The following is a 23,479-nucleotide window of genomic DNA, read 5'->3' on the forward strand; positions in this document are numbered from 1 at the left end:
GCCAAAACTGCGAACACAAAAATTTATGTCATTGTTTTAATTATTTTCAAAACGCGAGATTATTTTAGTTACACAAATACAGAGCAAAAACAAACAAGATGTGAGTATTATTTAGGTATTTTTAATTTCGTATTAATTTATTAATTAAACGCCCGGTCACATGGTAGAAGATAATTTGTACCGCTTACTTTTTTCTCAGTTTGGAGGAGAAACGAGTATGCCAAATGGCATTAAGTTTGCCCTAAGTAATGTCCAAAATCTTATTGAAACAAATGTTATTGTAACGTTGATTTTATGGCAAAAGTACTTGAAGAAATCTAACAAGTAGACTATGACTACAAAGGCATAAGATTTACGTAACCTATTCATAATCTTGCTGTTTATTTCTAGGTTCGGAAAGCAAGAAGAGGAGGATATGGCGTTCTTCTCAAAAGTGTTACTGTTCCTCTCTGTACACTGGAGAGGGGTCGTGTGTGTGGTCGCGCCTATCGTGCTCATTGCGGTCCTAACGCCATTCCCGCCTAAAGTATGAATAGCAAATTGTGTTGTATAAGTGCACCTCTACGGTACCTAAGCTACGTCCCTTCCAAATTTCAAGTGTCTACGTTTAGCCGTTTAGGCTGTGCGTTGATATGTCAGTCAGTCAGTTTCTCCTTTTATATATTTAGAAGATAAGGCTCGATTTCTTATAACAATACAGCTTTTTGCGCTGCTTTATGTTAAATGGGTTAGGCGAGCGACATTATGTCGGCGACTGCTTGCGATAGTGGCGTCGGTCAGCAACTGTAGGCGACTGTTGGCGACACTCTCGCCTTTCACTGTCTGTCTTAGTGACTATCCGTCTTCGAGAGTCGCAATGCGTCGGCGAAAGTCGTCTTAACTTGAATATCTTGCCGTCGGCGATTATCGGCGACTGTCGCCGACTTAAGGCGATATACTGTCGCTCGTTTGTGAGCTCCCTGAGTGTTTTAATCTCAATTTATTGTTGTAGCCGTACCAGTGGTGTGGCTACACCCTAGTGCTGATGGCCATATTCTGGGTGACAGAGTGCATCCCAATCGCTGTGACTTCATTTCTGCCTGTCCTCATATTCCCACTGACGGGCGTCTCGACTACAGCGGAGACGTGCCAGGCTTATATCAATGTAGAGTATTATAATAAACCTTAATTATTAATAATAATAATCATCATCATTATCATTTCAGCCACAGGACGTCCACTGCTGAACATAGGCCTCCCCCAATGCTTTCCATGTTGATCGATATTAATAATACCACAGAATAATAATAAGTACTACGTACAGAAGTTTTTCTTCGCGAAGGTATTCAAAAAAATGTATGCTCAATGTCATCAACAATATGGTGTAATTTAGCTTGTCTTAAGAGTCGAGCACCGTTTTGTTGACATACGTCAGTGATCGGTACTGTCTTGATGCCATAGGGCTGACTGCTACAAGAAGCTACTGTGTCGCCATCTAGCGCACCACACTTGCATTCACTGCTCTTCGCGGCAACGCGCAGCTACATGCGGCCGCCAGTTATATAGTGTAAGAGCTAGCACCTAAATATTTTATAACACACATAACTGTGACAATTTATTTCACGTGGGCGAAGCAAAAAAGCTAGTAAGAAATAAAAATTCAATTCAGTAGGTATTTCAAACCAAATTTTATTACATAAACAAACATTATACTAATTTCATTATGGGCCCTTAGTATGTGAAAACTACAATTGACGATATTTCGCACTGTTTTCAATATTATGTATTACAGAACGTATGTGTGATGGGATGATATTTTCGAAAACACGATTAGAAAAAAAATTTCTCGAAAAAAAACATTTACCTCTGGATTTTTTTATAAAAGTTTAATATGACCGTGTTTTACAATAAAATTCCTATAAAATCACAAAGGTATCATGTTTGCCTCTTTAATTTCCTGGCTGTTTTAGATTTCAAAAACCTAAATATATTAATTTATTAACTTTCTGATAAAAATGTGAATGGCTCTTACGATGTCCCCCCCTTAAATCAAAATGTCTTTATTTGGTCTATATGCCCATCATCACTACGTAATAATTATAAAAAAAAGTCGCTTTCCTGTCTGTCTGTCCCTATTTATGCTTAGATCTTTAAAACTATGCAACAGATTTTGATACGGTATTTAGGGTTCCGTAGCCAAATGGCAAAAACGGAACCCTTATAGATTCGTCATTATAGTCTGTCTGAACATAGAACGTTTTTGTGCACTTTTTAAAATGAGTTAACCAAGTATATGGCTATTAGACTTGCACATGTCCGTCCGTTTTTTGTAGGATTAATATAATTAAGTAACATTTATTTTTTGCATTCGGCTCTTGGTCTAACCCAAACGAAACACGAACAACTAATGAACTAACAATGAACAAAGTTGATAAATTAGTAATATGTAAATAATGAATTTGTTTTACGAGCTGTCCCGGCGTACCCGCAAATTAATATAAAAGTTGTTTAAGTGATTTATAAAATCGCAATATTAATTTTTGAAAGTAGGGTCATTGTGCTGGTTTTCTATCTAACTTCGGTTTTCGTCCATTTCACTGAGCTGCCATAAACACATGCGTAAAATTTGAATACAAAGTATTGTATTCACAGAAGGCAGTAGCCATCCCGCGCTAGTTTTGTTGCAATCTATAATGCCTAAGCAACAGTTCTACCTAAATTAAAATGTAATTTAAAAAGTAGTGAGTTCCAAAAAAATACGTAAATGCGCGGCCATACACCGGTCACCGGTACATTGCAGAAATCATCGCGCTAGAAAAAAAACGTGCTGACAGGAAAAGTTTTTGGCACGTATGTCTAATTGATAGCATTATAAACACAATTTTAAGTGTTTATTAAACTTCTTCATACAAAATTAAATCTTAGATGACTAAGGGTCATTTTTTTAAAGCAAAGTTCAGGTCATATAGCAGGCAAATCGACTCGGAAAGGGATCAACAACGTATCGCCTTTTGTGGCATGGAGGTAATAGTGGAGAGGAAATATAGATCTATACAAAAATTCGACAAATTAATGACAAACAGCTGTATAAAAAAAAAGAAATAGATAATGTTTGGTCAGTACTCATTCTGGCAACATTTTCATGTGACGTCACGTCACTAACTACCTGACTTGTGCCGAGTAGGTACCTACATACAAGATTTAAGAAAACAACATATTTATAGGCAATCAGCTGACAACTACACGCACATACACACACACAAATACCTGTCAGCTGATTGCCTATATTGCGGCCATGTTGTTTTCTTAAATCGTGTATGTATTTATAATGCGTGTAAATGTGTGCGTAATGTACCGAGTACGTTTATTTTAAAGTTACGCCAAGTCCATGAGACATTGATATACGTCAGTGTTTTGCGAGCTATCATTGCCCTTCGCGCGCTGTCATCGGCGAGGCAAGGCGTTTACGTTACGGTGCGGATTGTGTATGCGTTGCAGTATGGACTTTAGTTGACTGCCTTTATGAGCACTCGAACGACATAAAATAATATGATACATTTATGTAAGGGTATTTTAAGATCACAAAGTGCGGAGGAGTTGCCAACTCCGATAGTTGGACGAAAACCAGCGCAAAGACCCTATCCTGTTTGACACCTATAATAATTGACAATAGCTGGCTCGGCGAACTTCGGCAAACTAATGTGTGACGTGAAGTGCCAAATCGCGGAAAATGTCGGAAGAAATACATGAATTTTTATGAATTATCATGAATAACAATAACCACTTATTTACCTCTCAGTGTCTCCAGGCAACTTAAAAAAAGTACATTGTGTGTTTTTATTATTATTTAGGCAGTTAAATACTGCACAGTATTTTTTTATTTTTTTCCATAATACAAGAGTACGCGTGCGTGTGTCAATGCTCGCTCGTATCTCGTATGTGACGCCTTGTCGAATCGCCTCCTGTAGGTGGGCTATCGTGCGTGTTTTGTTTTCGATGTGAACTCGCGGAGATGAACAGGCCTGATAATACTATGAATTTAGGAATTACAGCGTGAGGCCAACAATAGCTTTAAATAGACGGGGTAGTTAAATAGATTTAAGGGACTTTTACCCAGAGCTGTGTAACGCAAAAGTGGGAAAAAAAGATGGAAGAAATATTTTTAATTAACCAACTACCTATATTGATAACAAAAAGGATCTAGGAGACTTTTATCCAATTTTAAAAAAAAAATTTAAAAAACATTATAGTTTTTGAAACTTTACATTGCAAAAAATATGAGAGTGCTAAAGGCGATACATTGTGTTTGTTCGAGTTGTATAAAGAAACGGTGTTCAATGTCTGTTTAATTTTCTTCCAGGATTCAGTATTGATGTTTATTGGCAGCATAATATTAGCCTTTTCCGTAGAGCAATCTGGTTTGCACAAACGTCTGGCGTATTTTGCTATACGCATTATTGGATATTCGCATGTAAGGTAAAGCGTGTATTACTAATCTGATTCCTGTGTCCGTTTTTCAAGTCTGCAGTATTTTCGCAGTTGAGCTTCGTGAGCTGCAGGAACAGTTCCCGAGGCCTAAACTGAGCTTTGTGTTTGTGTGAGTGTACACACGGCCACACTGTTAACTATCTATTTCCGTTTTTGCTGTCGCTCTCATCAAATGGTGATTCTTTGCGATTAGAGATGACATGACAGGCAATGGATAGTTAACACTGTTACCGATGGTACATACCGCTTTTTGGCAATTAGTCTGAGGTGTTAGTCCGCCGCGCATCTGTCACACTTCACCTCTTTTAGCTACCTACTGGTAGCAGCGAGACATGTTTAATTCTAAGGCTGAGTTGCACCACCTTACTTTAACCGTAACTATAACGATAACCGGTGTTTTTGTGACTCTACTTTTGGTGATCACTCACACAAAATACAAAGCTCAGCTTTCGCCTCGCGAACTGTAACCCCCTATTATTTAAAAGTTACACCCCTAATTGAACTGGCTTAAATTGTCATTTAGTATGGACATGTCATTTTAATCAGGGTTCTTCCTAGCTAGGTGTATTTTTTATTAATAAGGGGGTATTATGAGTGTAGAGAAGGACGTTGGCACTTTAGCAAGATATACTTCTTGCAGTTTTTATAAAACAAACATAATACCTTTATGTAGCCCATGATTGGCAAAAACGTAGCCTAACGTTGCAGTTGGTTAAAATAGACATTAGACAATGTAATAGCCGATTAATGCATGTGTGTTTATTTTGGTTAATTCTTTTAGGTTGCTATTAGCCATGTGTTTAGTGACAACATTCGTTTCCATGTGGGTCACTAACACTGCCGCCACAACTATGATGGTACCCATAAACCTTGCTGTGCTCAAAGTATTTGATGACGTTAGTTTTTCATCTACTTACATTCTGATTTTCTTTTGTTTTCAATTAAGCTTACTAATCTTATAATTTTACAGCAAAACATAATTAAACTTTATGACACTGGCCCTGACGGAGAAAATATGGCGTCTGATATAACAACAGCCTATTTCTGCGCAGCTACTTATTCAGCTACTATTGGTAACATTAAAATGTATCATTATTCATGATTTAATTTACGACTGTGCAGTAAACAGTGTGGTTACGGTAAAGTAGAATAGGACTCTTCCCGTGGAATTAAAATGAAATGGGGCAAATAATTTAGATCCAATAATAAGCAAACATCAAGCATTTTCCCCTACTCTTCCCGCGGGTGTCTTAAGAGGTGACTTAGGGACTACATATCAAACAGAGAACGGGCAGCAGCGCTCACTGAAAAAACATCAATCTTCGACCAACTGTGATCTCCAACCCGCCTGCCAAGCGTGGGGATTATGGCAAAACCCTCCACTATCCAGCAGTGGACTGTAAAGGGCTGTTGATGATGAAGCCTTTTCCCCTGGCTTATGACTCCGAAACGTGGCCTCTACTATAGGCCTCATAAAGAAGGTCAAAGTTGCATAGCGTGCTAGAAAGGACTATACTTGGTGTTTCTTTACGAGATCGAATCAGAAAGGAAGAGATCTGTAAACGAACAAAAGTCACTGACATAGCCCGACAGATTAGCAAGCTAAAGTGACAATGGGCAGGGCACATAGTAAGCAGAACTGACGGTCGATGGGGCAGCAAGGTTCTGGAGTGGAAACTAAATAATTAATGATGAACCATAATAATTTAACATTATTTAATTTCAGGTGGCATCGGAACTTTGGTAGGAACAGCGACTAATCTAGCATTTAAAGGTCTTTTTCAGACGTACGTAAACTTTTAGTATTATGTAGTACAAAACTTGCTTAGTTTGGGGATTTGTGACGCCGTTTAAAATTGATTTTAATATTATGGTAGTAGGTAGGAAATGAAATCAATCAGTAACGATATTTTTCATTTCCAGGGCATATCCAGAGGCACCCGAATTATTATCATTTCCCAAGTTTTCGGCTTTTGCTGTGCCTTATATGATTATTATGGAAATTTTCGTATACTTATACTTCATCATATTTTATTTTGGAGTATTTAGGTGAGCTTTATCGTCTGTAAGAATCTATCTGACTATAAATACCAATAAACTGTCTCGTTCTTTATAGTGAGAAAAAATAAGGTTAACCTGCAAACAAATTACTTTTAATATTATCTAAAACACACTCTTGTTTATCAGAAATAAATCCTTGTCTCTTCTTCTTTTTTTTCTGTGGCTTTTCCTATTTCTTTTGGGATCAGCTCAAACGTCAGCGAGGCTTCAGACTTGTATGCTGTCACATCATAAATGTCACCCTCCCGTGCCGTTCCCTTACCTCAGGCACTGATTTAGCTATGCGCTTGACCTGTAGTCTTTTTGTTTTACAGACCGGGAAGTGTGGCGGCTAAATCAGCTAAAATGACGAAAAAGGGTATAGAGCTAGCTGAAAAGGCAATTCTTGAAGATAGTAAGAAAATGGGCAGAATCACATTTTGGGAAGTGGTATTTATTTTTTATGACTTGATAATACCTACTTTAGTCGTTTATTAAATTGAAACAGTTTTAAGTTATATTTCATATTTCCAGATGGTATTATTGCTATTTATCCTGGCAATGATTGGCTTTTTCTGTCGATCACCTCAAATCTTTACAGGTTGGGCCGATCTTATAACAAAATCATTCGGAATATCCGATACCCGATAGTAAGTAACAATAAAATGTATTCAACTTAAAACATTCCTTAGGTAGGTACATGATTCTGTGTATGGCCGTTAGCTATAAGATAATAAGATGTCTAGCTTAAATTTCAAAATTAAAGTGGTTAATAAATGTAGATTTTAAGTAGGTATAGTGTTTGTTTTTTAATAAGGCTCGGTGCAAATGGGCCACCGAAGCCACCGGTGCCGGTGGCCAGCGACGGCGACTTAACACACTTGTACCTATCCGGTGGCGGCCACTCGCTACAGTAGTAGACTATACAAAATATATTAAAAAGTGTGTAAGTCGCTGTCACTGGCCACCGGTGGCTGTGGTCGGTGGCCCATTTGCGCCGAGGCTAAAAGCTAAGATCTATTTATCTTTATACACAGCGTTCGAGACTCATCACTCGCTCTGTGTGTTTGTACCCTTATGTTCCTTTTGCCGTCTACATTGGCAGTTTTTAAGAACTTCACAGCCAAGTGTAAGTTTTATTTTTTACAACATGAGAATTTATTTATCATGTACTTGGTTTATTTAATCTTAATTCATTTCAGTTCACGAAGATCTACCAAAAACGAGAGTCACTTCAGTACTCGATTGGCGTACGATGAACGTTGCTATGCCATGGAGTTTTATGTTTCTCATTGGTATGACATGTTTTCATAACAGACCTAATTATCTATTAGCCACTTACAGTACCAGTCAGTGAGGTGGCATTATTTCATTTAAAGGTGGTGGTTTTGCGCTGTCTAATGCCGCTAAAAGTACAGGACTCAACAGCAAAATCGGCGAAACGATGAAAATACTAAAAGAATTGCCAGACCTGGTGATTATCCTCATCATCACCGTGGTGGTTATTTTCATCACAAACTTCGCTTCGAACGTCGCCGTGGCCAATGTGATGTGTCCACTTGCAATGCAACTGGTAAGAAATAACGATAAATGTTTATTTTTAACATTCGAAGTCGAAGATCTAGTGAAAGCCATAGGAAGCACCTGGATGAGGGCAGCAAATGAACGGCCTTAAACATTTATTTTCTGAAGCTAGAGACTGGAATATAATTTACCACTTGCTTCTGTTTTTCCCGAGCGTTATAATCGAGAGTGTATAGGCATTAGGCACTTACAGGGCAGGTACTACGGTCAACGTCAAATGTTACGTGACACCCAAAGTTCACAACACAACTTTGTTACTATTAGAATGTGGTTGTGTTGTCAACTATTTGGCCACTTTCACTTAACATCAGGTGCGATTGCAGTCAAATACCAATTTTGTGCGGCATACAAATAGATGCCATTCTCATCTACTATAGTCTATCCAATATAGCTTGATTAGAATGACGGCTGTCAAACGAATGTGACTAGTGATGGGTATGTTTCGTACGGTTCACATAGATGTATCGATAAGTTTTCGAAAAAATGATATAAAAAAGTGCACCCAATTTTTCTTCATATCTTTATTCATAAAAATGACAATTATGATTTAAATTTAAAGACAGTAAAATTTAAAATTCATGTCAAGGGTGTACAACCTAAGTCGTAGTCATTATCATCAGTGTTCTTCAGTGGTTTTTTCCTCTCGCTAGAGGGCGGTGGGCATCTCTTCTAGAGCAACGGTGCTATGAATACCCAAAAAATTACCGGTGATTGATTTCCGATGTTTGATTATTTAAGAATGAAATGTTTTTTGGTTTTTAATAGTGAACCTTTAGAAAAACGTATAACTTGACTTAAATATGTAAAAAAATTTGTTAGAAAAAAATTTGTTAAATATGTTAAAAAAATAGTTTTTATTTAATATGACATTTGTCGATATGTCCCAACACTAACATTTTTGTAACTCGAGATAACCTTGTAGAGACGTCGTTAATACTCTAGCTTGATTTTTATAATTTCGAATTACTACTTATTGGTGTAATTTAACGCTGCATTTACACGAAATTATCATTTTTATTGGAAGCACTGTCGTCGAAAATATTGTTTGTAGGTCAGACGTGAATTATTTCTTGTCTGCCAATATTTAGCTCTCATTGATCGCTACTACAAAGTTATGTCGTTACTTTTGATGGCAGCTGTCATTCTAATCAAGCTATATTGGATAGACTATAATCGTTACAATTTTCAGGCAAAGGAAATCAAAAAGAACCCCCTCTGGTATTGCCTTGTGACAGGATTCTGCGCTTCTTATTGCTTTATGATCCCTGTTGGTACTCCTGGAAATCTAGTGGTCCAGAGCGCGGTTAATATTCCAACTCGGAAAATGGTAAATATTGTCATTTAAAAATGGTATTTTTATAACTTGAGTAGGTACGGAACTATTCCCACCTCTCGCTCCCACTGCTGCAACTCCTGTGTAGCCACGACTACAGCTTGACCGCCAATAAAAACCCAACCAATGAAGGTAAAGTTTAGAGAAATCTTGTGTAAGTCCCAAACTAAGCAATGCTCCATAAGTAAACCAAATATAAAGCAGCTTTATTTCAGTTTGTATTTTTCGAAGATTTTTAATATTTTTTTTATTTTACAGATAATAGCAGGGGCAGGGCCCACTATCACCACAATAATAGTGACGTTCTTCGCGATGTCATTTTGGGCGCCAGTGATTTGGCCTGAACTCCACGTGCTTCCTGACTGGGCATCTAAAATGTATTAATTTAATATATATTTTTGTTATTATGTACTATAGGTTTTCCTATAGGCGCTTTTAACTGAGTTAATGCCTGAGGTATGGGAGCGGCACGGGAGGGTGTATTTGAGACGTCAAACGTCAGCGAGACTTCAGATATGCTTCAAGCCCAACTCACTTTTTGATCGAATCGAAAATCGAATCCGTCAAAACTCCATACAAAAAAGGGGCTTTTCGACCACTTTTCGACTGGTTTGCGATTATAATTTGCACTTTGTCTACACCCACAGATTGGTATGCTTTGTCACGTCATAATGTCAATGTTACCCCTCCTGTGCCGCTTCCATAGCTCATGCACTGACTGCGTTATACATTACCTATAATAGTACTTGTTATATTTCTCCTAAATTACAATTAGCTAGAATCGGTTCCCATGAGCATTATGTCGTCATTTTTCGCTTTTGAAACGTTATATTTAGTGTAGGTTATTATTAATGTCAAACCTGGCCTTAACAGTTAACAAGATGTTATTATGATGTAGATATTATTGATAATGGTTTGCATGTTCAAGTTCTTATTTATTCAATAAATAAGTGAGTTTATAAAACATTGTTATCATTGTAACCTTACTGCCTACCTACTAAAAATAAAAGTTTTCTAAAGTACTTAATTTTTAAAATTTTCAAGAGAAATAGAGAGGTACAAGCCTTCGCGAGGAATTTTAACAGGGTCATCTAGGTCCCTCCCTTATCATCCACATTCAGGGAATGGCAAAAAAAGTTGATTAGTGGACGGTTTGATAACCATTTCTGTAATTTAGTAAAGAAATAATGCAAGATGAAACTAATTATTATGAGGGCCTACCTGGTTTTCCGAAGACGCTGCTCAGCTTCTAACATAAATTGAGCAATTGGCAATGGCTCAAACGCAACCCAGCTATACTGCACTGCATTGCACTGCACTACACTACTGCACTGCACTGTACTGTACTGTACTGTACTGCACTGACTACGCTAACAACACTGCACTAGCTTTCACGCAATCTACTTAATAACTAATTTAAATCAAAATATTTTTATCTTTCACGTTAATAATAAATATTGTGACTTAAATAAACCGAGCGCTACTTCGCGATGTGAAACGAAGAGCGACACATCGTTATGTTCGTCAGTGTTGCCACTTTCAAGCAAATAAAAATATTAATATTTTTAAAATTATCTATACTTATCATAAATCTGTAGAGAGGTCAATTCTGTACATGAAATATATTATCAAAATAACTATCAGGGGGTGATTAGTGATCGATACTGATGCCAAAAATGCAATCAGTAAAATTTTTGTCTGTCTGTCTGTCCGTCTGTATGTTCCTTATAGAAACAAAAACTACTGGACGGAGTTTTAACGAAACTTGGTACAATTATTCATCGGCGTACTCCTGGGCAGGTTATAGTATACTTAGAAACTCCCACGGTAACAGGAATTAGCGTGAAAATCCTTTTGTATGAAAAATTTAAACCGCTTAAGTTAGACGCTTGAAATTTGGCATGTAGGTACCTTAGTTAACTTAAAGCTTAGTTACAACAAGGAATTCCCGAAATTCCCACGGGAATTGGAATTCGCGGGAAAATCCTTTTGTATGAAAAATAGACGCTTGAAATTTGGCATGCAGGTACCTTAGTAAACTTAAAGCTTAGTTACAACAGGATATTGCAAAATTCTCACGGGAACGGGAGTTAGCGGAGTAAAACATTTGTATGAAAAAATCTAAACCGCGTAAGATAGATGAAGGGGGTAAAACAGGATCCACGCGTACGAAGTCGCGGGCGGCCGCTAGTCGTTTAATAAATTGATAGTGGGAAGTGTAGATGTGATAATTTAATAACAGTCAAGCACCTTTTCTTTAATATTTTTACTACTAAGTTTAGGGACTAAGACACAATCGTAGCAGCTGTATTGTCTTAATAATAAAACTTGTAGTCGTAAACACTTTTAAAACATGACCAACGTGTTTTGTAAACAAGTAACTCATACCATTGAAAATAACGTCGTAATTATTATTCTAAGTAACTATTTCTTAATATGGCAACCGATATTTCTGATGGGATTGATGTGAATCTAACACCATCACAAGAAAATCCAGCGCCAAATCCGTAAGTACTTGTTTGTACCTGGTTATTTACTGACTCAGCGGCCGCACGCAACTTTGTACGCGTGGACCCCGTTTTACCCCCTTAGAGGTTGAATTTTGCAAATCAGTCGCCGTAAAAACCATCCTTGGACTTCAACGAACATTAAAAAAAAAAAATACAAAATTGGTCCAGTCAACACATTTTACGATTAATTTTTATATCATAGAAAATTATTAAATTAGTAATTTTGATACAATTTTTGTGATATCTATTAATTATGATCGGCTTCACACAAAGAGAGAGTGTTTAAACACGAGTCATCTTATATGGTCTGTCTGTAGTTTCCGCAGTAACTTTGTTTATTACGAATCTCATAGCCCGTAACTATATAAAATATAAGGTAAGCTAAAGCTAAGCTTGTATGAAAACAAATTAATATTTTCATAATTTTAGAGATGATGATTCTCCGCTGACGTGGCGTGAAAGATTCAAGCATTTCTTTTACACTTGTTGGAGGGGTTTGGTGTGTGTGATAACCCCTCTTATTTTGATACTGATTCTGATACCATTCCCGCCACAGGTGAGTGTAATTTTTGTAGGTACAGCACATCAAAGTAGCTTTTCCATTTTTTTGGAAATTGTGCCAAGAATAACTTCTGTTCTCTCATCTCTGGATGGGATGCGCACGAAACTCTTTAGATACCCCGCAGACTGTAGACTTTTTCGATAGTTTGGTCGGATTCCAATTTGAATCGTGCGCTCTTCTATACATGTTCATACTGATTAACAGCCCGATCCAACTATCGGCCGACTAAAAGTCTGTGGTTTGCTAAGCTTAATTCTCATAATTTCTTTCAGAAGTACCAATGGTGTGCTTACACACTGTGCTTGATGGCAGTGTACTGGGTGACGGAATGTATCCCGCTGGCTATAACGTCTTTTATACCAGTCTTCATATTCCCACTGGCTGGAGTCATGGACACGGCTGTTACTTGCAAGTGCTATATGAATGTGAGATAATTAATGTTTGGCATAGAACTTTCGTTGTGATGGTTTATTCATCTAATCTAATATTATCGGGGGTACGGCAGTGCCCCTGCCAAGTCGAGCGCGAAGCAAACACTGCCGTACCATCCTTTACTGGAACCATTTCGCCGCATTTTCAGGCCCCTATTTGAGAACCTCTGGATAAAACCAGAACGCAGAAATTTTCGTCATCCAGTAAGCCCCCCTACCCCTATAATACCCCCTTTTTATCCATTAACTGCAACTGTGCAAAGTCCTATGTAAAACGAAATTGATTTCATTTCTTAAGTTGTAGATACTTGCCATATTCGGCCACTTAGGCGAAGTTTAATAAGATGTTATAGTTTCTGACTTCCACGAAGTCAATCATGGCATGTATTTAAAAAAAAAAAGCCTATACTTAAGTTATATTGTGAATGTTTAGGATACAATACTAATGTTCCTTGGGAGTATGATACTGGCAAGTGCTGTAGAGCAATCTGGTCTTCATAAGCGCTTAGCTCTATGCGCCATAAGAGCTATTGGATATTCCCATTACAGGTATAAAAAGTTGCACATTTTTATCACCAGGTTTTTCCATGATTCCGCTGTGTCCAATAAATTTCAATTTCAACCCGATTAAGCTAACTGCGCACCTCGCTGGAATGCGACTCTCTTTCCCATTTACTCGCACACCTCTGGCTACACACACTCGTACTAGAGCATCGATGTGACGTTACGGCCACCAGGTACGCAGTTAACTCAATCGGGTTGAATTGTTGCTCTTTGCTTTGGTAATATCCCGGCACAGTCGCCCCCGAATCATAATAAGCTTTGACTTAGCTCAAAAGGTATACCTAATTATAGAGTAATTTTATGAAACGACTAGCTGACCCGGCGAACTTCGTACCGCCTTAGCGTAGAGATTTTCTTTATATTTTTTTCCGTAAAAACCTTGTACAGAGTATTAGAAAACTACAAAAAAAAAATCAGCCAAATCGGTCAAGCCGTTTTCATGTTATGTCGTGACAACGGAAAACGGGTTTCATTTTTATATATATAGATTAACATTCTTACTAGATCTTATACTTACTGTAGTATTATATGATTAAATGAATTTTGATCCTAAGGCTGCTCTTCGCTATGTGTTTCATCACGATGTTCGTATCAATGTGGATCACAAACACTGCTGCCACAACTATGATGGTGCCCATAAACTTTGCGGTACTGCAGGTCTTTGAAGATGTAAGTGCTTCAGAGTATATGAGCTGAGATGCAGGTGACGTAGGGCAAAGAAAGTTATTTAAGTCAAAGCATGCAAATAACCTTAATATGCCGTTGAATTACGGTGCTTATTAGCTGCGCACAAATTTTAATTTAGAGCCCTCCAGTGACACTACCCACTTTTAGCTTGTCACTGGATTGAATTTTCAAATAATTTTTCTTCCAGCAACTGGGCCCACTCCAAGATTGTAGAGTAGATTTTTGTAGATTTGGTGTTTAATTTAATAATAGAAACATTGAAGGGCCGAGTTACTAGGAGAAAAAATATAACAATTCAATAACTTGGTCCGTGGACCAAACCAAAAGTGGGGCAAGTCACTGGAAAACTCAAAATTTTAGGTGTCATCTCTGATTGAAGGTGCTAAAAGTCAACCTGACTAGTAGTGCTAGTAGTTCGAAAAACTCATTTTACCGATATTTAACCACTTGTCATTAAATATGACAATTTGTTATTTTAACTAAGTACGGATCAAAAAACTGTGTCTAAAACGCCTGCATAAACGCCTGCATCTTAACGCCCTCTTATAAGTATTATTTATTTTATTTTTAAATGTAACACAATGTTCAATTTCTAGCAAAACCTATTAAAGATATACGAAGTAAACAGAAATGGAGAAACGATCGCATCTGATTTGACGACCTGTTACTTCTGTGCTACAACTTTTTCGGCTACTATAGGTAATTTATCACCTTTGAGGATTGTGTGCAGTACAGTCAGCGTCAAATAGTTCATGACAACAAAACAGTTGACAACACAATCTTATTGTAACAGAGACGTCTTGGAAACTTATTAGCTACTTTGGGTGTCACGACTATTTGACGCTTTATAACGATAGTTCATTTAAGTTATCTGTTTAAACCGTACTATAGCTGTACTAAGTCATTTTTTATTCAGATTAAAGACTCAGTTATGGGTTTAAAAACAATTAATTTTACTTTTTTACAGGAGGCATTGGAACGCTTGTCGGCACAGCTACAAATCTGGTCTTTAAAGGTCTATTTGCTAAGTATGTAATCCATTAAGGATTTCCTCATAAATCTCTTTATTAGTGAAAACCGCATGAAAATCCTTCCATAGATTAAAGCCCTTTTTCACCATCAATCCCTATTTTTAAGTGACCCCTATGAAAACAAAATTCCGTGTTAACATAGGAGTCACTTAAAAATTAGGGATTGATGGTGTTGATGGTGAAAACGGGAAATAGACACACAAAACCCCAGTGTATTTAGCTCGATGTGTCGTCTGTACCTACATAGTGTGTTTGTTGCAGTCTAAACTCATAATCGGTCAAAACCTGTTTTGACTGCAAAAATCAGTCAAGTGTTTTCGCCTGATTTAAAATTTTACCAATCAAAGACCAAAGAATCATCAAAAATGTGTTACAAACCATTATAAAGTGTACCTAACATTTTTGTGATATTGTGCATAGAAAATGATCAAACACCTACTTTAGGTACTACAGTAATGTTGCTCTTTATTTTTCTGATATTTTTATAAAATCTAGGTAACAGGTAAGAAGTAGATTATAAAGTTCGGTCGGTTAAATAAAATGTTTGCACTCAAAAGTGGTTTTGACTAACGCAGTGGAAAAATCAATCAAAATTGATATTGACCAAGGGCATTTCAGTCAAAACCACTTTTGACTGATTTTTGCAGTCAAAAGTGGTTTTGACCGATTATTAGTTTTGACTGTAACATGTAAAACATAGGCACATACCTACTATTACTTTTTTTACCAGTATTACTTTTTTCCTTACAGAGCATTTCCAGACGCTCCCGAATATCTTTCCTTCCCAAAGTTTTCCGCATTCGCCATACCGTATATGCTTTTAATGGAAATAGCTGTGTATTTTTACCTATTAGTCATGTACTTTGGATTTTTGAGGTTTGTAGTCCAAATATCCAACAGAAAACACACAAGCAATTTAGTTCCAAAATAAAACATAATTTTAAAACAGTTAAAGAAATTGTAATTAACATAACATTTTAACAATATTTTTTGATGTGCCTACAATACATACTTTTGGGAAATTGTTTTAGACCAAAAAGCGATGAAGCAAAAAAATCTGTAATACCGCCAAATGGTATAGAAGCTGCTAAAATTGCCGTATCTGAAGATTGGAAAAGGCTGGGACGAATATCATTCTGGGAAATCGTATGTACCTATTTGTGTCATACTGTCATCACTAATAATAAAATAACAAAATGTAATCATATCAGATTACATTTCTAAGAAATTGATTTCTCACGTTTGTATGCTGATATAAAAAGTTCGTTCGTTTCAGCCAAATGATGTCCACAGTTGGACAAAGGCCTTCCTCAAGGATTTCCACAACGATCCGTCCTGCGCTGCTCGCAATCAAGTCCTTCCACTCACAACCTTCACCAAATTGTCGGTCCATCTAGTGGGAGGCCTATTTATTTATTTATTTATTTTCAGAAAATGTATGTTTACAGACAGGTCCAAAACACATACATATAATATAATTAATTTTACATTTAGTTGCACACTACGTCTTTTAACTCATGGTTGCCACTCGAGAACTTTTCTGCCCCAGCGGCCATCAACTCAAAGAGCTTTTATGTATGTGCCCCGCCCACTGCCACATAAGTTTGGAAATTCTTCTTTGGACCTATATTTGATTGTTAAGCCAAAAGTTAAAAAACATAACCCTCCTTCTGGGTCAGTCGGGTAAAAAACGACAAATTTTATTATTATTTTCAGATGGTGATAGTATTGTTCAGTGGTGCTATTATTATGTTTTTTTCGCGACACCCGCAAGTTTTTTACGGGTGGGGTGATTTGGTTTCGGATACATTTAATTTAAATAATGAGAAGTTGTAAGTACCTACACAGTTTTACCTTAAAAGAATTAAGTTACGTCATAGTTATAGAGGTAGAACCACTGTGATATTATAAAAAAGAACTTTCTTACAAAAAAAAAGAAAGAAAATCTTTACTTAGGAAACTTGGTATTTTGATCAATAGTCTAAGTTTTATAATAAACACCACATGCTTGGATCTAACTGATTTGAGCAAGCATTGAATTCATTATATTATAAATTAATTATTGTTTCTTTAACCCTAACCGCATATAGGTACCTATTTGTAACCTCTAATTAATTTTGCATTTAACAAGTGTCGTTTGTGTGTTTCTTTGTGAATACTACAATGACACTTTGTTGGTGATCAAATAGATAAATAAACACTTATACATTATTTTATAATAAAGTTTGTGCATTTTTCAGTGTATTAGATTCAGCTGCTGCTATACTTATTGGATTTTTAATGCTGCTCTTACCTTCTACCTTGGGTATCTTCAAGAATTGTACAGCACAAAGTAATTAATTCAAAAATATATTGTAGTTACTTTTTTCCATGTAGTCAAATCTGTGGCAAAACGGAAAAAGTAGTTAGATTTCAGAAAGTGGTGCAGCGCCTATTCGTGCTGCTAAAGTCGTTTAAAATTTGAAGGCGCTCTGAAAGATTTACTTAAAAATTATTTAAGTTTATGGATTATTGAGATAATTTTTGTCTTTTTGTAGTAAGTATGTAGTAAAGATATTTTTTTACAACTTGTTCATGTTTTGTTACAGGCTACGAAGAATTGCCAAAGACACCAGTGCCATCAGTGTTAAATTGGAAAAGGATGAATAATACTATGCCTTACAGTTTTATGTTTCTTTTAGGTATATATTTTTATAATTTACCAACACTCAGGAGCCAGTAATTAAGTTTATAAATAAATAAACCTTTATTGTAACCAAACTAGAAAAAAAAAACCAGTTTAAATTATAAAAACAAGGTAACAAGAAGCATCCGGCTCAGCGTAAGCTGTATGGTACTATAATACAGGGTGACTTTGCAATCAGTATACAAATTTTTAGGAGCGACTCATAAATCAGTAAATTAATCGATTTACGTAAAGAAATAATTTTATTTTTTCATATTTAGTTATTTTTATCCGCTGTGCGCGGTTTCAAAATGGGCACACGTGGATAATTTTCTTCGTTCGTTAAAATATGTACACACAATTAACTACAAAACTTAATAGACATATTGGTACGCGAAAATAAGCCTTAACCTTTAAAAATTAAGATATGATTAAAAAGAATTAAGATAAAGTTGTATTGTTAAATTGTTCTATAGAGAACTGATTACAAAATTACCATGTATATTTATAGATACGTGCTGCGCTGGTTTTCAGCTCTATAGTCTGTGAGAGGGATTGCGAAAAGATTGATTAAAACTGTTTACATGTCAGGAGTAGGTACCCAACTGTTTCTTTACTCTTTGTTGTTATGCCTAACAATCATTATTATAATTTTAGGTGGTGGATTTGCCCTGTCTGAAGCCGCCAAAAAAGAATATTCTGACTTAAATGGCAAAATAGGAATAGTTTTGAGAAATTTAAGCAGTTTGCCAAACAATCTGATAATTCTCATTATCATCATCTTCACAGTTGCCATAACTAATTTTGCTTCCAATGTCGCCGTTTGTAATGTCGTAACACCAATAGCGATGCAGTTGGTAACTATAAAACATTTTAAAACCATTTATTCCACCTCACAAAATATATTTTGTATGATGATTGGTTTGAGAGAGTGTCGTGTCGGAAAACGCAGCGGTTACAAAAACAATTATTGTAAAAAATAATTGCAAAAATATTTGCAGATTACCTTATTGTAGATTACACGTCTTTGTAACCAGCTACTAACTAGATTATAAAGTTAAGTTGTATTGAACCAAAAACTTATAACCCTAAACTGTTGCAGGCAAAAGAGATCGATAAAAATCCTTTGTGGTACAATATTGCTTCGGGATTTTCGGCTTCGTACTGCTTCTGTTTGCCAGTTGGAACTCCTGGAAATCTCATTGTGCAAAGTTCTGCTAATATACCCACAGCAAAAATGGTAAGATACAGTCCGCGCCTAGCCGCTTGTTACCAACGTGTCACACCCAAATGTGACACTGTTACTCGTTGGGAAAAAAACCCATCCAGTTACATTGTTACTCGTTGGCCACATTATAACCTGTATTTTTCTCTTACAGTTATGTAATATCATTGGATAGGTAGGTACTTAGTTTATGTTAAAATGTAGATAAATTGTCGTAGTGATTCTGCCAATGTCGTGTTTTGTTACTTTTTGTTCAATTAATATTTCCCTTTCCCAATATCGTCCGCAGCAGGTCGTTACGAACCTTTAATCCGTAAAATAATAGAAGGTACCTTAGTTCATACAAAAAAATAGGTACCTTTTATAAAAAAGATTTTACCTACCATTCTTTGAGTAATTAAATGTAATAAAAAAGGATTTTTACAATGGAATTAAATTATTGGAAAACACTGGGCAACCATAAACAAAATTACAAACTTAATGACTAACTAAATGTTAATGATTTTTATACATATTTGTTTTGAACTAAAAGATCGTTTCCCTCCTTGTTACAGATTAAAGCTGGCGTAGGGCCAACAATCATCAGTATAATATTTACTTGGATATCAGTATGTTTTTGGGCACCTGTTATTTGGACAGACTTCAAGAAATCTTCGTACAAGTGGATAATTTAAATAAAAATTGCGAAAAACAGAATTAGGTGACCCAGTGTGCAATGGACAAGTTTCCATTTTTTTCTTTTAATAAATATTGAAAACATAAGTAAAACTAATAATAATTGTGAAAGAATAATTAAAATATCTCTACAAAATACAAAAGTTACAGGGCCCTAAAGTTGCGCATAACAAATATTCGCGCCATTTTGATCAGTGTATTCACGACAGTCATTCGGAGTACAAACAGTATAGTTCCAAAATACTGAACTGTCCTATCCATGACATTGACAGTGGGGCGCCACCGTCAATACCGGATCGCTGGTTCCGATTTTTGCCATGTTGGAAACCATATAGTTGAACGATGGTAGCGCCCCCCTGTCATTGAGTTTGGTAGGACAGTTCAGCGTGGGTCATCTATAAATCACCCCTGCCCCCCTAGACAAAACGCACTTTTTGATCGAATCGAAAATCGAATCCGTCAAAACTCCAAACAAAAAAGGGGCTTTTCGACCACTTTTCAACTGCTTTGCGATTATAATTTGCACTTTGCCTAAAGCCCGGTCCGTGAGGACGTAGAATTTTGTCCAATGACCCCAAGCTACCCATCCTTTTTTTTTTTTTTTTGAAGGGACGCGCGCTCCCAAGTAGCAACAGATTATCTTCATAAGGCATTGAAGATATCTTGAAGACTAGTAGCCTAATTCCAGCCGTTGTCTTGGCCAAGACAATAGTCGCACTCAAGAAATCTTGAAGTTATGCCCCAAGACAATGGCAAGCAAAAAAGGGCACAATCCTTTGGAAATCAGTGAGACAGAGTTAAGACAACGCTTAAGGCAGAATTAAACCCTAATTAAGAGTGTAGTTTTAAGAATTTCTAAACAAGTACTATAAGATATCTAGTAGTATGACTGTAGACAAGGAAATAGAGTTGAAGATATCTTGAATACTTATTTAAGACTAATAATTATTTTTACAGCTAATATTTATTTAACTTCATGAAGAACTATATAAGACACTTTTTATTAAAGAGGAACTTAATTTAGAAAACATTGTCATCTTTAACACTAAATTAACTTTAGATAAAGGTTAATGAAAATGGCGATTAAATTATTTTAATAACTAATTTATATTATGTCTAGAAAAGACCGTGAATGTCATTTTTGCATGGGATATATAAAACGCATTGTGGTTTCTCGTGTAAAATCAATAGATAATGTCATAAAATAGGAGGGCCTTGAAAAAACCTAATAAGATCAATAAAATATTGCGAAATTGTATTGTATAAAGAAAACTTTGAGGTTATAAAATATAATTTTATTTTATGCAAACGTTCTTAGACATTTATGCAACTAGAAAAAGTGTAACAAAGACGTACTTCAATTTAAATGTCCTCTTGTTATGATAGTATTGGTTAATTTCTGATTTATTTTTTGTTACACATAGCTCATAATGGCGGTAATTCTAATTTGTCTTAATGTAGCAAGAGTATAGAAGATTTTGAATTTGTAAGTTTAGTAAAGAAAGAGTTCAGTCAAGTTATACTTTACATAGTATTCGTTTAGAATCATTAGATTTAACTTACACTTAAAATTCACTTGATGAAGTATTACTTAAGTGCATGTGGTATCAAGTAGATCTTTAGTTTTATTTAGTTAAAACTAGATAGTTTTCATTCTGTCTTAGTCTTGCTAAATTATTGGTGCTGCTATACATTAGAGAACAATTCATTTACTAACTTATTAAATAATTACATGATTTCTCCCTCGACTTTGTCCGTGTGGAAGTCGAAAATGGTTCTAATAGGATTTTAATTGGTTTTTACGTTTTTAGTTTTGTTATAACATATAAGGGAAAGTTCACCACCCTCATATTTCGTAAAGTATTCTTTGAACTCTGTAATTGCAATACTCAGCGATAAGCAATTAAATTCATTGAATATCGGCCATATGATTTTTGCCGTGTTAATGAACACAATATGACGTATTTTATTGTGAAAAGATTTTATTTAATTGTTTTTATGGAACTTTTAACAATTTGTAATTTTGTTAAATTTAATCACACAGTGTTTCTAATTTATTAAATGAGAAGCGTAAATTAGTGTGGATTACAATTATTAGAAAAATTTTTCGGTAGTTATTATGTTAAGATTTTTTAAAAGTACCTAACTACTGGTACTTAGTTAGTTAAATGGACAAGTTTCCAATTTTTTCTTTTAATAAAACTTGAAAATATAAGTAAAACTAATAATAATTGTGAAAGAATCATGAAAATATCTCTACAAATACAAAAGTTATAGTGCCCTAAAGTTACAAATATTCGCGCCATTTTGATCGGTGTAATCACAACAGTCATTCGGAGTACAAACAGTAAATCACCCTTAGTCCAGTGCTGTTGACAGATCCATTTTTTTTAAATATTGTAGTTGAGACGATGGCCTTTGGGGCAGGAAAGTTCTCGAGTGGCGACCACGGGCTGGAAGACGTAGCGTGGGCAGGCCTCCTACTAGGTGGACCGACGATCTGGTAAAGGTCGCGGGAAGAGCCTGGATGCGGGCAGCGCAGGACCGTTCATTGTGGAAAACCTTGGGGGAGGCCTTTGTCCAGCAGTGGACGTCATTTGGCTGAAACGAAGTAGTTTTTAATTTTTCAGCCAGGGTCACTCAAGATTCTTTCTTAGTAAAATTGTGTAAACTTTTTTGACACATCCAAGACCTGACCATATATAAAAAGAAAAAGAAGACTTTGACATTATAGTGTCATTCTCGACAATGCGTTAGAGGTGGTAAGCATGATGATTGAAACTTGAACAGGTGGCCTGAGGTCACGGTACCGTCTTGTATGTTTAAGTTCCACGCGATAATATGGAGGTAATTTAAATAATTGATTTCTCAGCCACTTCTTGATGGATTTCAAAAATAACTCCAACTTTAGTTTTTTTTGGTCTATGTTTTAATTCAATTCATTTAAATCTAATGTTTTCAACATCACGAAACTTCTCCATTGTATAATATTATTATTTTATTTTTTATTTTATTTTTCTTTGGAACAAACAGCATGAGTTTATAATGTGACCTTAAAAAATAAAAACAGTACAGTAGCCTAATCAGTTTCCACAGATAAACTTTACAAGTTAATCGAAAGTTATGCAGAGTGCGAGCAATTTAAAATCACAAAATATAAAAAAAACGCACAACAAAACCTTACCCTTACCCTTTTACCCTTGTTGTACCCAACTTTACCATACAATTTCGAAAATATTTTAAACACTATTTTAGTAAATCATATGTAATGATTTTAGAATTTATATTGTATTTTATACGATTAGGTATTGTTTTGTAACGTAAAACCTAAAAATCCATTATTAAATTAAAGAACTTTATTTGATTACTTCCTGGACATGTTGCAGATATTAGAATGATTTTAAAATGTATTCTGTATTATAGTCGATTATTCCACATTTAATATTTGATTATTATTTAATGTAAATATTCTAGAATTTTTATTGTATACAGTTTAGTATTGTAGAAATAAAAATCAACTATTATTTTTAATTAAATATTGTACTTGACTACTTCCGGGGCATGCCGTCGATAAAAGTCGTTTGAGCTGATCGATTTTGACGAATGGAAGGGGAAGTGACGTGATCGCTGGCATGCCGCCGGACAGGAGCTAATTGGGTTGTAGCATTGGCACAGTAAAGACCTCAAATCCCTACGTATATAGTC

At 35.7% G+C, this 23,479-nt stretch overlaps 2 protein-coding genes across 2 annotated transcripts; both read left to right on the plus strand.

Moving 5' to 3' along the window:
• On the plus strand, positions 1-10,371 carry LOC135074956 (protein I'm not dead yet-like). The gene is made up of 15 exons (XM_063969322.1): positions 1-100; positions 391-526; positions 992-1,144; positions 4,340-4,455; positions 5,249-5,363; positions 5,438-5,540; positions 6,194-6,254; positions 6,391-6,516; positions 6,843-6,957; positions 7,042-7,157; positions 7,545-7,636; positions 7,710-7,802; positions 7,887-8,080; positions 9,281-9,418; positions 9,683-10,371. Coding segments are annotated over exons 1-15 (1,686 nt in total). The 5' UTR covers positions 1-98; the 3' UTR covers positions 9,809-10,371.
• A 1,450-nt stretch (positions 10,372-11,821) lies between these two features.
• LOC135074957 (protein I'm not dead yet-like) lies at positions 11,822-19,815 on the plus strand. Its single transcript, XM_063969323.1, has 15 exons — positions 11,822-11,931; positions 12,364-12,490; positions 12,769-12,921; positions 13,361-13,476; positions 14,046-14,160; positions 14,775-14,877; positions 15,146-15,206; positions 15,960-16,085; positions 16,241-16,355; positions 16,926-17,041; positions 17,450-17,541; positions 17,798-17,890; positions 18,532-18,731; positions 18,977-19,114; positions 19,654-19,815. The coding sequence occupies exons 1-15, from the start codon at positions 11,861-11,863 to the stop codon at positions 19,771-19,773; spliced, it is 1,746 nt and encodes a 581-aa protein (XP_063825393.1). The 5' UTR covers positions 11,822-11,860; the 3' UTR covers positions 19,774-19,815.
• Positions 19,816-23,479: the final 3,664 nt, after the last annotated feature.

This window comes from Ostrinia nubilalis, chromosome 9, assembly GCF_963855985.1.
Source record: "Ostrinia nubilalis chromosome 9, ilOstNubi1.1, whole genome shotgun sequence".
Lineage (NCBI taxonomy): Eukaryota > Metazoa > Arthropoda > Insecta > Lepidoptera > Crambidae > Ostrinia > Ostrinia nubilalis.